Source organism: Nylanderia fulva, unplaced genomic scaffold (genome assembly GCF_048542155.1).
Source record: "Nylanderia fulva isolate GAGA-0341 unplaced genomic scaffold, ASM4854215v1 Scaffold47, whole genome shotgun sequence".
NCBI lineage: Eukaryota > Metazoa > Arthropoda > Insecta > Hymenoptera > Formicidae > Nylanderia > Nylanderia fulva.
Window position 1 is genome coordinate 968,115 of NW_028190554.1, and position 17,060 is coordinate 985,174.

At 32.3% G+C, this 17,060-nt stretch overlaps 2 protein-coding genes across 2 annotated transcripts; one reads left to right on the forward strand and one right to left on the reverse strand.

Annotated features, from left to right (window-relative positions):
- The first annotated feature begins 435 nt into the window (after positions 1-435).
- On the forward strand, positions 436-17,060 carry LOC114942186 (uncharacterized). Its single transcript, XM_085486684.1, is given in 12 exon segments — positions 436-643; positions 10,701-10,816; positions 10,900-11,039; positions 11,132-11,261; positions 11,403-11,540; positions 11,625-11,801; positions 12,286-13,620; positions 13,928-14,073; positions 14,475-14,765; positions 14,767-14,849; positions 14,937-15,206; positions 15,441-17,060. Coding segments are annotated over 11 exon segments (4,185 nt in total). The 5' UTR covers positions 436-643; positions 10,701-10,705; the 3' UTR covers positions 16,805-17,060.
- Positions 916-7,559, reverse strand: LOC114942187 (pickpocket protein 28). Its single transcript, XM_029317496.2, has 12 exons — positions 6,624-7,559; positions 5,447-5,562; positions 5,249-5,371; positions 4,783-4,986; positions 4,455-4,584; positions 4,123-4,271; positions 3,790-3,991; positions 2,768-3,038; positions 2,070-2,190; positions 1,868-1,993; positions 1,310-1,401; positions 916-1,231 (listed from the first exon to the last, which is right to left on the reverse strand). The coding sequence occupies exons 1-12, from the start codon at positions 6,945-6,947 to the stop codon at positions 1,041-1,043; spliced, it is 2,049 nt and encodes a 682-aa protein (XP_029173329.2). The 5' UTR covers positions 6,948-7,559; the 3' UTR covers positions 916-1,040.

Genomic DNA, 17,060 nt, shown 5'->3' on the forward strand with positions numbered 1-17,060 from the left:
AGAATTGACAGAAATATTTTCGGATAATTCTTTATTTTACCAAAAGGAGGAAGAAAATCATATTACTTTATATTCTTTTTTTTAAGTTTATGTTAATTCATGTTTAACTGTTATTTTCAATTTATTTAAAAATTAAGTTTATTTCAGCGCACACATGATTTAAATATTTTATTTGTTTCAGAAAAATTCTTAAAGGAGCCAATTTATCGATCATTCGAGATATATCGATGAAAAAATATATCCGTAATTAAAATCTCTAAAAAGCAAATGCTACGTAACAATATTTGTGTTATCTATGGTTGTTTACGACAGGCCGTCTCTTTATTTCGACAATTTTTAGTTTGGACGAGTCTGAAATTTTTGTCATGATAATTAAAATAAATGATACGTAAATGCAAATTTTTCCGCGCGACGTGATCGCAACTAATCGACTCCGATGACGTTGCGCACGCGAGTAGGTGACGTAGCCGCCGCAACTGTCATGGCGAAGTCGCGAGTGTCCGTGTAGCCTCGACGAGAGATTTCCGTGCTATTTATCCGAAATACTCGGAGTTCTCGATGTGACATGATGTTAATTGTAACGTCAGCTGATCATCGCTGAGGATCGCGTTCGGCCGAACTAATCGCACTTGGAAACACGAAGGTAAACATTGCGAGAACGAGGCTTCCTTTCGGACGAAGATTTCGTCACGATACGAGGAAAGCCCGGCCTCCTTCCCCTCTTCCTTATTTAATTACCAAAGTAACGTATCATTTTTTCCTAATTTATACATTTCGTAAATTTCTTCGTATATCGATGTTATTTTTCAAATCATTAATTGCTTTATATTTATAAGGACAGCGATTTTACTTCCTTTTAATGCGATTATGCTAACCCAAATTTTTAATTTTTTTCTTCGTATTATTCTACGGGGACTTGTTAATACTTTTAATTTATTGAAAACACGCACACTCGATACATTTTTCAATAATACACTTCATAACACACTAAATCGCTATATATATTTACATCGCATTTGCATTCGCGAAAGAGACAAATTTTAATTCATGAAAGGATAGATCATTTTCTTTCTGTCATCCAATGGCTGTATCTGAAGCATAATAGATCTCTGCGACTCCTGACGATCCTCACGTAAACGATAATACAGCCGCATAGTTGCAAAGTATACAATCTCCATGAATGACAGAAAACTAAAGCCCAGAAAAAGACCCAGCAAGCCTCCTGTACTTGCTGCAAATTGCGTTCGATTAATTCTACTTAATAATTATAAATTTATCATTCAAATATTCTCAGAGATCGCATACTTACACAAAAATTCGGTGAATCCATAAAGCTCATTTTTTACGTATTTTGTGAATTGAGAGTCCACAAAGAATAGATGAACTACCGCTGCATTTTCCCTGTGCAGAAATAATTTTAAGGATTAAAAAATTAAAACTCGCTACAAAAAAAATAGAAATGTATATTGTATGTAGTTTTAAAAGGTTTTAGACGTTTTACAAGGACGTCTGTAAGTATACGGTTCGTAACAAAATAGTGTGTCGCGAGGATAGTATACTTACAGGCGCACATGCAAGTTAATGTTCAAAAAATTCGACTTTTTTCTAATAACTTATGTCAACCGATTCCAATTTATTGCTAGAGAGAACAGATATAATTGTTTGCAACTTTTCCATATAATCAAAATGAATTTTGCATTCAAGATCTAGTGTAAAAGGAATTTTGTAAAAAGTAAAGAGTCTATACTTAAAGATTTCCGTGACATATCTTACACCTTCGAATCTAAATGTCAACCTGTTGCACTCTTTTATTCACGTTAACGAGTAGCGATTGTCGCGATATGTTTGACATTAATTAGATAATTACGTGAAATATTCCGAACTCTTCTTCACGTATCGTTTGTCGATGGTGAAGGTCGATGATAATTTATTCTGAGAGAGCTCTATCCTATAACTGATTTCGAAACAGCCTGGCCAGCAGTTGCAACTTGGTCTGCGATAAATAAAAAGCTTGAATAAGCAATTTTCCTTTATCGTTAGAAGGATATACTATTTCAAATTAAACTCACATTTCCGTGACGTTTACCAGACTCGTCGATTCCTCATCGTAGAGCTTGGTTTCCATAGCTCGCCTGGCTTTTATAGCACATAATTCGTCACTTTTGCCACAGATCGGTGTTTTTGCCGATTCTGCAAACACAGTACCACTTATAGTAAAGAATTAAACATTTTGTTCGTTTTGAAAAATCAATTTATACTCTATTTTCTCGCAAACATGTACGTAATGTTAGTGCATGTGATAATGGTTTTAACATTATTTTAAAATTCAGAATACATATAAACCGGATTTCAAAGAGTGCAGAAATTGTTTTTGCTTGTTAGTTTAAATATATATTTTACTCGTTGTCAGTTAAAATATGTAATAATATTTTATCTGGGCTAATATTATTTAACAATATATTATTGCGAGAGATTAATATGTAGTCGATGATTAACACATTGACCGCCAAACGAAATTTATGTCTTATTATGGATATCGAATTTAAAAATGAAAGAATTTTTATTATATTATAAGTGATAAAATATGAAAATAAAATATTTTATTTTTGATTATAATATCATTATTCTATTATAATAAATATTACTAATTGATAAATGTCAATTCATAAATATTAATTAATATTAATATTTATTATAATTATTTATTAATATTAATGCATTATTATTATTTAATTATATTATTACAACATATTAATATGATAATTACTTGGCATATAGTACTGCACGCAGTCGCAGATCTGCTGCGTAAAATTCGCTTCGCACTCCAGAATGCAATTCCTCTGCGTGTACGTCCGATAATAACGTAACTTTCTTTCTGTCGTAAAGAAGCATTTTCGCTTCTTTTTTGGTATAGACTTTATCGTCTTGCTAGCAGTAGATATCCGCGGTCTTATGATCACCCGGGTTTCCTCACCGGGAGTGATCGAGAACGAGAAATCGGCGATTTTCGGCGTCTCAACGGGATTATGGAGCAGCATCTATCAATTAATTTATTTATCTGTTTATATGTATATATAAATGGGAGAGAGAATAATACATTATTTATTTAATATCGTTGTTTGAGGCACGTGTACATGATTATGTAATAGATTCGAGGCTCAGTCGATGCTGAGAAAATTCAACTTTGAACTTTATACATTTCAACATCCACGAAAAATCTCATTTAGTATTTATTAAAGCTTCTGAGCGAAAACATACGCAAAAAATTCTTAGATGCCATTTCGAAATAAAAAGGTATTTCGATGAAACAATACTTCAGATGGCTTTAGCACACTTTTAAAATACCTCGAAAACTAGTCTTTTTCCTTTCTAATCAATCAACAACTGTAAAATAACTGTAATACGAGGTCCAGTTCGTCTGGTCCTTGCACGTCTGATATCAGGATCATTTTATGGTTGTTGATTGACTGTCAAAGGAAAAGGAAAATTTTCGAGGTATTTTAAAAATGCGATAAAGCCATCTGAAATAGTATTACGAAATAGCTTTTCATTAAAAAATGACATCTAAGAATTTTCAGCATGTGCTTTCCTCTGACGTCACAATCCCACATGGCCGCAGCGAAAACCCAGAAGCCTTTTTTAATCATTTAGTCATTTTTAATCATTTCATATTCACGTTTGGTTTTTTCTGAATGGCAAGTGACTTCTCTGAAATCGTCTTTTAATGTGATGATCGAAATTTTCACTGTGAAGCAAAGAGAAAAAATAGCAGATTGTGTAACGCGATACCTTAAAACCCATGCCAGCGGTTGACGAACAAAAATATTCATGTGATTCCACATCAAGCACCAAAGTCAAACCGTAATATAGTCCAGCACCATACGGTCTCCACGGTATAACATCCGCCGGCATAGATGCATCATATCCTTTTTCGGCGTTCCAATCGACGCTCACGGATGGATACGTTATATTCAGATCGGGCCAATCGGCTCTAAAAAAATATATATATATATTATATATATAGATATATATGCCATTCTTTCGTAAAATATTTTCCATTCGTATACATCAAAATTGCATAACGCATTTACGTGGGTTCCGATTTAATCGAGCCTCACTCACGCATTATAAAAGAGATGTTTTTTGGTCACCGAGTTGAAATTGCAGCAAATACCCTCATCGGTCATCGTAGGATTAAAAATTCTCTCGCACTCAGTCTGATTTCCGCGCCATAGGCAATAATATATCATGTCTGTGCACGGTTGAGATACCTGAACAATAAAAAATAAAAAATTATAAGCTGAGATAAAATATTCTCAATTATCAACTTTTAAAGAAATCGGCAGATTTTAATTTAGCACAAAATTTAAACGAATTTAAATTATCTTAATGAATATTTTCTCGATATGTCTACCCAATATTCCATATATAGAAAATTGTATTGTGCTACGTGCATTGATCATAAATCGCAGCATTCTGTCCCAGTTTATAACCCCACTATCAGGATGGATGTGAGTACGAGTTAAGTTGTCTGAGTCCGAATTGCAGAGATCTTCCATCATTATTTGATCCACTATGTCAGACCTGATCATAGAAATCGCACAAGAGAAGCAATTGAATCGCATTTAATTCGCATTAATTAATTCCAATAATATAATATATATAGTAGTTTTTTTCTAATAATTTTTTTAATTTATAATAATTTTGTGTATATATAAAATTATGCTAATATTATTTATGTTAATGATAATTATTGTAATAATGACTTAACGTGCACTTTACCCGCTCAAGATCCGATTTGCTTCAGTCCTCTTGACATTGTTCATATTGCAGATTGTTACAGAGGGAAAAGGGAATTCATTAAGGGAAACCGGCTCGGGGCTTAACGAAATGATGACGGGTGATCCATTCCATTTTTGATAAAGAAAATAGATATAATATACAGCCACTCCCAACGCGACCGTGAACGAAATTATCCAGAATATTCTATACAAAAAAATGCGTTTAATATGCTAGAATTTTTCAGTCTTAAGAATTTTTTATATAGTAATTAAATAATCAATTACGCAATTTCGATATAATGCATATGTAATAAAAATTGTTTTTCGAAAATTACTGGAAAGTTATTTCAAACATTGCAATCTCTCTTGTTTCGCGAAATTCTCAACTCGAATTTTATCAAATTAATTGTTAAAGTGTCAAAAGTATGTCACGTTGTACTTTTTTAAATTTCCTGTACGAATTTTACCTTTCTACGATTGTCAATTGCGAGTTACCGATGTAACGCAAACCATGAAGAGTGCTGTTTGTGCAATATTGCTTAGTGAGTTCACTAAGTTGGTTCAATAGTTGATGCTTCTTTTTCTTCGATCTAAGAAGAAGAGTCACAGTAGGTTAGACAGAGATGTAGGGTATTTTTTTTTGGTTTTAAAAATTTTGTCCTTACTTTTCAACTTTTTCGTTCTCTTGATCGTTGTTTCTATTTGCAATTGATTCTTTTGTTGTAAGTAAGTTGTTGTTGTACCTCGATCTTAGCGTGAAATCTTGCGATCGATACATACTCTGAACATGATAACATATATATTAATTATATATAATCAGGATAAGTAAATTATACACTGACAAAAAATTTATTACTTGACTAAACTTTTCAACTAAATATTATTTTAAAATCATCATATTTATCTCGACTAAAGAGCCAAACGCGATGTTATTGCGACAGATTAAGATAAGAAAATTTGGAAACTAAGGAATTTGAATCCTATGGTTGGGATCTCAAAAATTTCCCTTGTTCCTTCTTTTAACATCCCCTGTAAAGAAATAAACGAGAAAAATATTGGTCCGAAAGTCGGCTGAATCGGGAAACGACTTTCGGACCAATATTTTTCTCGTCTATTTCTTTACAGGGGATGTTAGGAGAAGGAACAAGGGGAATTTCTGAGATCCCAACCATAGGATTCAAATTCCTTAGTTTCCAAATTTTCTTATCTTAATCTGTCGCAATAACATCGCGTTTGGCTCTTTAGTCGAGATAAATATGATGATTTTAAAAATTGGAGAGCCGACTTAAAAATATTCTTATTAAATATTATTTTGTTAATTGAACATTAAAAATGTTTCAGTTAAATATAACATATTAAATCTAAACAAAATATATTTGACTTAAATACTAATATGTGTTCAATTAACAAAATAGTAATTTAATTGAAAGGTTTAGTCAAGTTAACAATGTTTTCAGTGTGTAAGGGATGGAAAGCATAACAGACAAAAATCAAAAGAAACCAGAGTAATCTCGTTTTTAAATTCATTAATAAAATTAATATATTTCGTAATAAGATATTTAAATTTTATTACTATCTAAAAATACATTTTTTTCAAAAATATTTAATTAATTAATTAAGTTCAAAAGTATTAAATTAATTAGAAAATTCTTTTTATAAGAATTTTGTTGTAAAATATTTTAATATATTTTATTTCTCCTTTAAATACACTTTTTACACAAATTACACAACTTTCGAATAATAGAAAAGCAATGATAATATTATAATTAGCACTTGTCTATTATATTATCATGGCTGTGAAACATTTTATCAGTAAAAATTTTAAAATTTTATTATTCTTACCTTTGAATTGTCACGGGACGCAAATCCTTCCAATCGTTGGGGCGGTCTGTAAGGATTTTGTAGATGCACAGTGTTGATGGAATACGGCATGGGATTGTTAGTTTTAAAATAATCGAAGTTCGATTTGTCAGTGGTATTGTTCTCGTTTCCGAGTTCCTCGGAATTGCGGTTGAAGGATTGCTTCGGCATTTTATTCGTATCGAATATCCTTAGATGAGCGAAATTAGGTGTTCTGTTTGAAACGACATGCGTTAAAATACGCGCATCGTTCCATGGATTAAAAGTTGACTTGGTCTTTTCTAATTCCGATGATGAATTCTCCATTTCACGATCATGCTCTCCTTTAGATCATTGCGATCATCATTCATTCCTCGACAAATTCTCTTAATCAAGGAATTAAACTCTCTTAATTAAGGATTTAACTTCTTGATATAGGCTGCTTTATTTTAGATTACCTTATTAAATAAAATTATTAGTTACTTAATATTCGTATATTTCTTTTTCAATATACGAATTTTATCATTGTTCTTTTATTGAAGAAATTTATCCTGTAAGAGATTCTAATTTTATAAATAAGAATATTTCTTTCTGATAATTTTGAAGTAATTTTTCTCTCGATATTCAAATATTTTTCTCGGTTTTATCGTAGATTAATTCTTTGTCATACGATTCGAAACGCAGTTTATGAGTTCTGTCAGATAATAATACTGTCGTTCAATTACAAGATAGGGAGAGCTTTTTCGATCCTGTGTTCCGACGTCCCTTTCTCAAACCACCCCCTAGGACGGCTGACAGCTGACTGAAGGGTAACAATAGCGGTCGAGCATCCTTCCAACTTTGGCGATACGATACTTGTACTTGAAGTCTTTTAGCTATGCGTATGCGCGCTCATAATCTTCTAGAGATAAACGATATTGTCCAATGTTTTCATACTAACAAGGCATAGTATGCGACACGATCTTAAACTAAATAACAAATTGTTATGCACTTTTTTTTATTTAGCTTTAAAGGGACCGATTAGCCTTATTTTTAATGGCAGATTCGATTGATGTATTTGTTTTTGTAAAGAAAGATTGCTCGATGAAATCATTAGTCGTTTTGATTCGTGAATTTTAATTCCAAAATTTAGCATCGACTTTAGTGATTCTTGAAAATTCGGTTTTTCTCACAATATATATGGCGTGTTTCAATATTGTTGTTCCTTTCTGAATTAGCCATTTAATGTTATCTGACATTTATATCCGGTTTTTATTAACGTAGGTAAAAAACTAACAAGAGTCATTTAAAAATATGTAGTTACATTAGCTGTAAAATAGGGAAACGACATATACGAGATCGTGTCTTTTCTGTTACAAATATTTATTTTTTTATATATGGGGTGGAATTATGTTTAAATATGAAATGTAAAAGATGTCTTTTTTTCTCAGTAATTGAATATATATTTATGATACAAATCAATACTGTGTGTTTACATTGAAAAAAATTATTAATTTTACTAAATTACTATTTTATTAATTGAGCATATATTAATATTTAAGTCAAATATACAGAGAGAATTGTTTTTAGAATTTTAGAAGAAATTTATGAGTTTTTCCACAATAAATTATTTTACTATGTACAATTATAATAAAATTAATTGAATATATATTTTATATTTTATTATGGTTAGATATTAATATTTTTTTATTGTAGTAAATATTTAATTAGTGTAACTTTTATACAATTCCAATACCATACTGTCCCACGATTACCATGATTTTCAGGGTAAATTCTAAAAGAAAATTCTCTCCGTGTAAGTTTTGTTAGATTTAATGTTGTATTTAATTGAAATATTTCTATATGTTTAATTAACAAAATAATATTTAATTGAACGATTTAGTCAAGTTGACAAATTTTTTCATTGTAGAGAAGTGCATTTCTTGAATAATTTTTAATGTTACGGTCACGAGTCCATTGTGCATAAATAAAATTAAAAAATAAGATTCGAAGGAATAAGATGTCAAGTGTAAATATTACTACGGTATTTTTGTTAATTTTATTTAATTCAGGAACGAGCCCGTTTATCGCATATTATAGGATCCTGTGAAAACATCCATTCCTCCTTATTTGACACTTTTTGACGTGTTCGAAAAGTGATCGTAATGCAAAAAATATAGCATTGTTGTTAATAATGCATTTCTCTCACTTTCTCTCTTGCTTAATTACAAACACGCGCGCGTGTATATAGTGTATAACAATTTATTATCATCATTATGTCGTTATCGATTGCATCGGACGCGTATATCACTGATGCAAAGCAGGATAGATCGATGCAAGTATATACAAAAAACGCATATATATTGCGTGATTATGAACTGTTATGCGTTTTAACGACGCGATGTTTAACGATAAAAACATTTTCTTTACTCCGTATGCGATTGTTATCCTTAAACAAAGATGACATTATTATTTAATAAAAGTATCTGTAAATAAGCCTATTCCGTGTTACTTTTCAGTCGTACGTAGAATTTTTTATAATATAGAATTTATTTATACTATCATCAAATATGATTAAATTAAGATCTCTATTTTATTTTTTTATTATGCGATTTTAATTTTTTAGAGAATATATATTAAATATGTTTTATTATATTTGTAGGACAATCGCGCCTGCATAAATTGCCAAGATTGCACAATAAACATGAATCAGTTTATATTACAACGTAACGCAAAACCGCTATATTCGACTATCTTTTCATATTTTAAATTCAATTAATTAATTATTGTTATTGTCAACTAATTATTAATTTTATTATTATTTATGTAAACGCATTAATGTTGACGTAATAAAATAAAATATACAATGATAACAATAGTATATTAATGAAAAGCTACTTCGAGATAATTTTGACATGAATTTCGACATTTATATATATATATATATATATATATATATATATATATATATAATTAGACGAATTGTAAAATGAGTACAAACTTGTCTGCGTTTGTCCGGTGGAAAAGTTTCGTGACTGTCTCTTTAATGGATCGTCTCAGCGTAATTACAAGACAAACATTCGTGTTATCCTTATCGATGTTCAACGGCACCATAAACACGAGTCGCGACCCGGTCGCTTATCCAGCTGATGGTCTTGAACAATATATATATATATATATATATATATATATATATATATATATACACACATATATATACACACACACATCCTTTTTGAAGTTCATGGAATAGCAATGATAACGTTTATATAAGAGAATTATTGGCCTACAAAAAGATAATTTGTGTCCGATGAACATTTGGTCCAATCAGCAATTTATCATCACACACTTTGATTCGTTCAAATTCGATGATGACGAGATACGCAAATTGAGTATACGCAAGGGATTAATTAATGTTTATTTATTCAGCTATAGCTATAGGCAATGATAAATGTGTAATGTTTTCCAAAAGAGAAGCTACTGAATAATTCACATTAATTATAATAATGTGAATTTTATAAAGGAATTTACTATTTAACAAGATTATACATGCAGATAATGATTATGACAAGCTGCATACTTTAAATGAGGAAACCTTCGTGAGCAGCGGCAAGGTCAAATTCTTCCGAGATAACACTCTCTTTGTACAATAACGACACTAGGTCACCATCGTTTGTTTTGCACTGACAATGTCATGCAGATAATGATTATGCACAAGTGATGAGAGATATTCTTTTTAAATACACACATGATTCTATCAACTCAATTAATGGTGTAGAATCCTTCGCGTGTAATTATGATATTTCGATAACAATGAACTGTGATATTTCATAACGTTTCACTTTGATGTCAATCATGTAATTAATAATTATGTCGTGGAATTATACCAAGCGGTAAGAAAAAGTGTAAAATATATAGGTCTAGGCTACTCTATATTAATACATATGAATAATTAAAAAACAAAAACTGGGTGATATATATGTAAATATTTTTTTCTAATACGTTTGCAGAACGAACTAAAATAAAATTGATGCATTAATCTTGATTTAATTGTGTTGCGACTTCTTTTTTTATTTACAAATTGTATTTTTTTTATTGCAGATAAAATGTCACGCAAAAACAAGAAACACAAAACGGAAGAAGAAAAGGTAAACGATGGGGAGCAGGACAACTTTTTCCCCAACGAGATGAAGGAGGAAATAAAAACAATGTGGGAGGTAATTGGAATTATTATTTCATCAGTGAATTAATATTATCGAGACATATAAAAATAACAAAAACACCTTTTATATTCTTTCAGATACCACAAATTTTCCATTTTCTCCATCTAACGAGAGAATCCCTCAATATACCTCAGTTCTCCATATACGAAATGGAGAGGATGCTGTTGATGCCGAGAGCTTCGAAGCAACTGGCAAACATCATGACGTGTTTGCTAAGGTTATTATAATATATAAAATTAATTTCAATTTTAACATACTGATGTATAAGAAGATAAAAAAAGATATACTAATTTTTTTTTTTAATTGTAGCTCCCCAATTACCAAAGCAAAGCTGCGCAAAGTGCCACCAATGCCGTATGAATTTTGGACTAACATTATCGCGCATAAGATGGCAAGCTGGTTTAAAGTTTATCACGCAAAGCACAAAGACACAACCAAAGTACGTATTTTCATAAATTTCCGTTAAGGACCAATTAATTATCAATAGTTTTATATCAAGTATATTCGCGGTGTTTTCGCGGAGACATATACTTATATAATGTACACCACAGTGACTGAAGATGTGAACAAAGATTTTTAGGTTCTAGAAACCATCGGCGTCGAACCAGAATTCTGGAATGTCTTTCCCGATGCCTCGTTACTCGAAAAAAAATACTTTGAAAATCTAAGCTTCAAACAGAGAGTCTGGCTGTTAAAAACTGTCTGTGATACAATCATGGTAAGTCCGCGATAATTTTAGAAAAGAAAAACGATGTAATTAAATAAAAATTAAATTTAAATTTAACAATTTCAATTCTCATAGCATACCAGAAAAACAGTTCAGGAAGACATAGCGCAACAACCATGGGAGGATCAGTTTGAAACAATTTTAGGAGTTGATCGCTATGGAACGAGATACAGTTACTTTCCACAATTCATCCCAAACGATCTCAGAATTTACAAGCATTGTCTAGACAATAAAATTTTGTCGACTGTCGAAGTAATTATTTGATCTTCTAATGCGCTATTTTTTGTTAAATTATTAAAACTTGAAATTTTTTAACAACATAGTAAAATTACACGTGCTTCTTTTTACAATCTTATCTATAATAGCATTTGATTTTTTAAAATTTTTTAAGGAAATGTCATATTTCCTAATTTTGTTAAATTATTATTTTTATCCGGATTATTATATTTTTTTGTTATTTTAATGTCAAAATTTTTGAAAAAATTTCTTTTACTTTAGATTATAGCACCGATGTCCATAGTATAATGGATATTATATTATTAATTTTTGCATTGCTATTAAGAATATTGTCCTTGGAAATTTCAATATCCATTACAATGAACACTTGATATCTCTCTGAATGAATGAAGACGTTACATAAAATAAAATAAAATATGAGGTTTTATATAGATTGTGTATATATATTATATATAAATATATTAATTTTATTAATTATGAATTATATGTATTGTTACAGCTTGTCAAAGTAAAAGAAGAAACGAACAAATTAATGGGCACAAGATTGAATAGGCATAAAAGAAAAAAATTGCAATCTTACGCATCGTGTCGCAGATCAACCAGGCACAATAATATTGATAAGGACCTAAATAACTACAAGTGTAATAATGATAGTGCTGCGAGTTCGTTTATCAGCGACGATACGAATATGAGTAATACGAGCACGTGCACTAATAATAACAACATAGGTTTGAATGCCATAAGTAGGAAGCGTTGTAGGAGTTTGTCGAAAATGTCCGAAGAAAGTACGCTATCAAATGTAAGATCCAGCGGCTACGATACCAATACTTCCAGTGATAATAAATCTGTCGACAACGAGACGTCGTCAATGTTCAAAGGTTTCATCAACACTCAAAGTGATAATTGTGGTATAGAGATAATTAATGAAATGTTAGATGACTTAAAGTCAGAAATCGATGAAGAAAGGAAAACGAATGAGCATGGAAATAATAGTAGCGAATTATCATCGCAAGGAAATATTGTAAAAGTGTGTAAAGGTACAATAGATTCTTGTGAAATTTTAGCTGCTGAAAGAGATGAGAATGAGAGATCGAGCGATAATTTGTCCAGCAGTTCAAAAACGGACGATGAGAAACTGAACGACATAATTAGCGCCGAGAATTCTAAATTACCTGAAAGTGTATATGCCAAAAGTATTTCTGCCAGTGATAATGTAAGTGATATTTCAACATTGACATCCAAATCGGATGACGAAAAGTTAAGTGAAACAAAAACGAGTGGTAATAATGTTAATATACCTTTTAATGACTCACTCTGTGCATCTCCTTCTCATGATAGTGTATCATTAAGTGAAGAAATGACTAAAAATGAACATTTAAACAAAGTAAAAGTTTTATCAATAACAAAAATAAGATCTAACAATTTTATTGAAGAAAAAAATTTAAGAAGTATACGTATATTACGATCTCGATATAGAATAGGACAACACAACGAAGAAAGTAAAATGGTAACAGTAAAAAATGAGGTAAAGAAAAAGGAGAAATTGGAGGCAGATGATAAAATGTACGAGATAGATGAACAGAATTTCTCTATGAGCAAGATAGACTTGGAAAAAGACGTAGAAGAAAACGATCTGGATGATTATACAAACAATTCTGATACTGGTTATAATTTGAGAAGATCCAAAGAACCAAAGACGGATGAATGTAAGAAACATTTCGACAAAATGTTATCTGATCTTGGAGTTTCTGATTTTCAACTAGTAGCCGACACTTTGGAAGGATTAAGGAATCTCATTAGCAGTTTTTCAACGAATACCTCAGAAAACAATGCAGTAAGTTTTATGGGATTAATATTTTTATTTATAATATTTCACGTCTTATCCATCCATTTGTAAAAAAAGGCATTTGTTAAGTCGATACTCGAATATATCGAAGTGTTGAAGCCTCTTTTCTGCGACGCTGATTGGTTGTCTCGATTCGTATTGTGTGTTATATTCATAACATCAAACAGCTGTTATTGTGAAGGTTAATAGTTTGACACTTGTTCAAAATAATATTAAATCAAAGCACATAACATCAATGACGCGCGCAAAGCACGCGCTTGTATTGTCTAGTTTACTAAAAAATCGGTGTTTATAGATAGAAATTCCTGAGTGTGAAGCAGCATTGGTAACGAAGTTAACTGAATTATTAAATTCCCTGGAACCAATGGAAGCGACTTTGAAGGACACGATACGAAAAACGAAAACGAAACTTCAAAGGGAATGGTCTAATTTTAAGGAAGGGTATGTATAGCAACTTCCATGCTTTAATCCACGAGATAATCGGACATCATTTTTCAAAACCTCATACATTATCACACATTGAAACAATCGTAGAAACATATAAATAAAAAGATATTAGATTATATTATTTCATTTAGCTTCATTAACGCGCATCTGCAATATTTTTTCTTTCCAATTAATGCATAAAATAACATTGCGTATATCTTCCTATATAGCTTCACATCTTCATATCTTTGTAGTTGAATTTTCATTATCTGAAGACTTCAAACTGCCTGACGCCTTCAGATTGCTACAATAATCCATGTGTGATTTACAATGTGGTCGCTGTCCGTACTTCTCTTCTAGTAATATTAATCTCTTTGTCGAGTATGTATGGTAGACAAGCTGATGGTGTGTTGTAGCAATGTGGAGGATCAGGACTCATCCAGTGAGGGTGGTCTCAGCTCTAATTGGTGGATTCTTGGATCGCAGGGCAAGGATCCACTGTCAGCTTCCGGGGACGCAACGTTACAAACGTTATCGCAACTTGCCCTATCCCCACCTGGCACCCAAAAAGGCCAGCAACGATCGACCGAGCGCGAAAGCACGGTCGAAAATTCCGAGCAAAGTCGCCGCGAGAGTCGGGAAGCGAGTGGAGACGAACAGCGGAAAGATAACAACGAGAGAAAAACAGACCTCGAGGGATCACCGACAGGAAACCAAGTTGAAGGAGAGAGGAGAGAAGCAGGAATATAACAAGCAACAAAGAGAAAACGAAAATGCGTCAAACGACGAAGGTGATTCTTTTTGTCGTTAATTCGTCCATTTTTCGTCCAGTGTCTTGTTTATCGAGAAAAACATTACATTCTTTGCAATCTTTCCAGATACGGAACAGCAGACGCGACGAGTACTACGAACGCGTGGAGTCTCCTCGTACACAGAACAATTTTATTCAGATGACGAGAGTGACGAGAACGAGTTGGAGGAATGGGCCGACGTTGAGGCAGTCTATGCGGCTCCCAGCGCACAGGACAATACATCCGCTTTTCACACTGCTCCGAAAATCCGACACGCTGATGATCAGTCAGAAACGGAGGACTCAGACCAGGATTGGATTCTACCGGGCTCTCGCAAAAGGAAAAATAAACGTCCGTGTAAGTGCTGAATCTGCGAGAAAAATTAGAATGTCTCTTATTATTTTTTCTCATTTATATATTTATATTTATTTATAGATATAGTTTTTGTTTATAATTATAATTGATGACATTTATTTATGATTATTAATTTATTTTATAAAAAGGACTTTCTACTAACTTGTTAGTAGAAAGGTCTAACTGATAATCTCTCATTCAATTCTCTTGTAACGTGTAATATTTATATTATTTCAGCTGCCAATCGAAGATTAAAATCATTTCAACACAAAATGCAGAACATCACGGAGAATACGTCTCAAAACAATATAACATCTGGTATGCCTCAGCTTGCCAATGTGAAAAATGGCAAAGATAAACTCAAGATTAAACTCAAACAGAAGGAGTATAAACAGTTTGAGAAATCCGAAAATACGGAAGATAAATTGTGTGATAAATCGAATATCGTCGTATCCGAATCAAACCAAATGGATCCTAAGGAATCAGTGCCTTCCACGAATGAGATGTGCAAACTGGAATCTGTTGACAGTGTCCACTCGGAACTGGATATCAAAGACGAGGGTCCAATCTACGTGTCCGGTCCAAATCAATATGGACAGAACAGCTATGGACCCGCGAATCCACAACAGAATTATTATTACGTGATGCAAAATCCTGGAATCGCCGCGGGAGGGAGTGTCATGTCCTCGCTAGGAACTTCGATGATGCAACAGAATGTCATCGTCCAAGGAATCACGCCGCCGCAAGTTCAAAGCTACTATGTAGCGCAACCAGGCGCGCAAGCAAGCTACGTGATGCAAAATTCACAGACAAATTTTTTACCCGTTCAACAGCAGGCCGTCTTCCAACAGCCAAGTCCGCAAATGATGGCAACTCAACCATATGTCAACAGCGTGAGTTATGTACCCTATATGGTAACCACGAGTACGCAGCCTCAGCAGTACGTAGTCGCATCTAATCCAATAACGAATCAGCCGAGACTGCAAAATAGACTAAACTGTAATCAGAACATTAGATTTATAGCGACGTCGCGACAGAGTTTGCAAAATCCTACGGCAAGAATTAATAACACACCTGTTAAAGATAGTTGTCCAAAACCTACGAACGTTTCTCAACAATGCATATCCAATTCAACATCGCGGCGAAAAGTACCACAAACATGCGGTACAGAGAACAGCAGCCAGAAAACGATGTCTTTAATCGTGCTGAGTGATAGCGATGATGAGATAGAGATGATAATTACCGAAAAAACTAATACAGAAAGAAAGATCGATAAATCTATATCGGTGCAAACTCAGAGAAACGTTAATCAATCTAATAAGCAAAAGCCTGTAATTACTTCTGACATCACTGTTGCCTCAGCGAAGGACGTCATCCCGCCACAGATTATTCAAAGAATGAGTCAAGGCGGGATATCTATTACACCAATAAAAAATACACCTCCGCCACCGACAACAAATACTAATACGCAATTAGTGGTAGTCGTGAACGAGACTGGGAATCACTATGCCCTAGCACTACCCAATGGCAGCAAACTTATACTTACTCCGGAGCAGGTGGCGCAAATCAGAGCCTCAAATGGAGGAAAACTGATCTTGTAAAATTGCAATATTATACAACAATTGTCGATCATCATGGAATAATCATGTGTCATCGTACGTGGCTCTGTATGCTTCAATTTCTTATACTTCGTCGCGTGGAAGATAATATCCCAGGACAAAATTTTTTATATATAACAATATCAAATCATATAAAAATATATAAAATTATACGTATAAAAATTATATAAAAAATATGTTCATACATAATTAAATAAAAGTGTTTTTTTATATATAATTATATAAATTTATATATAAT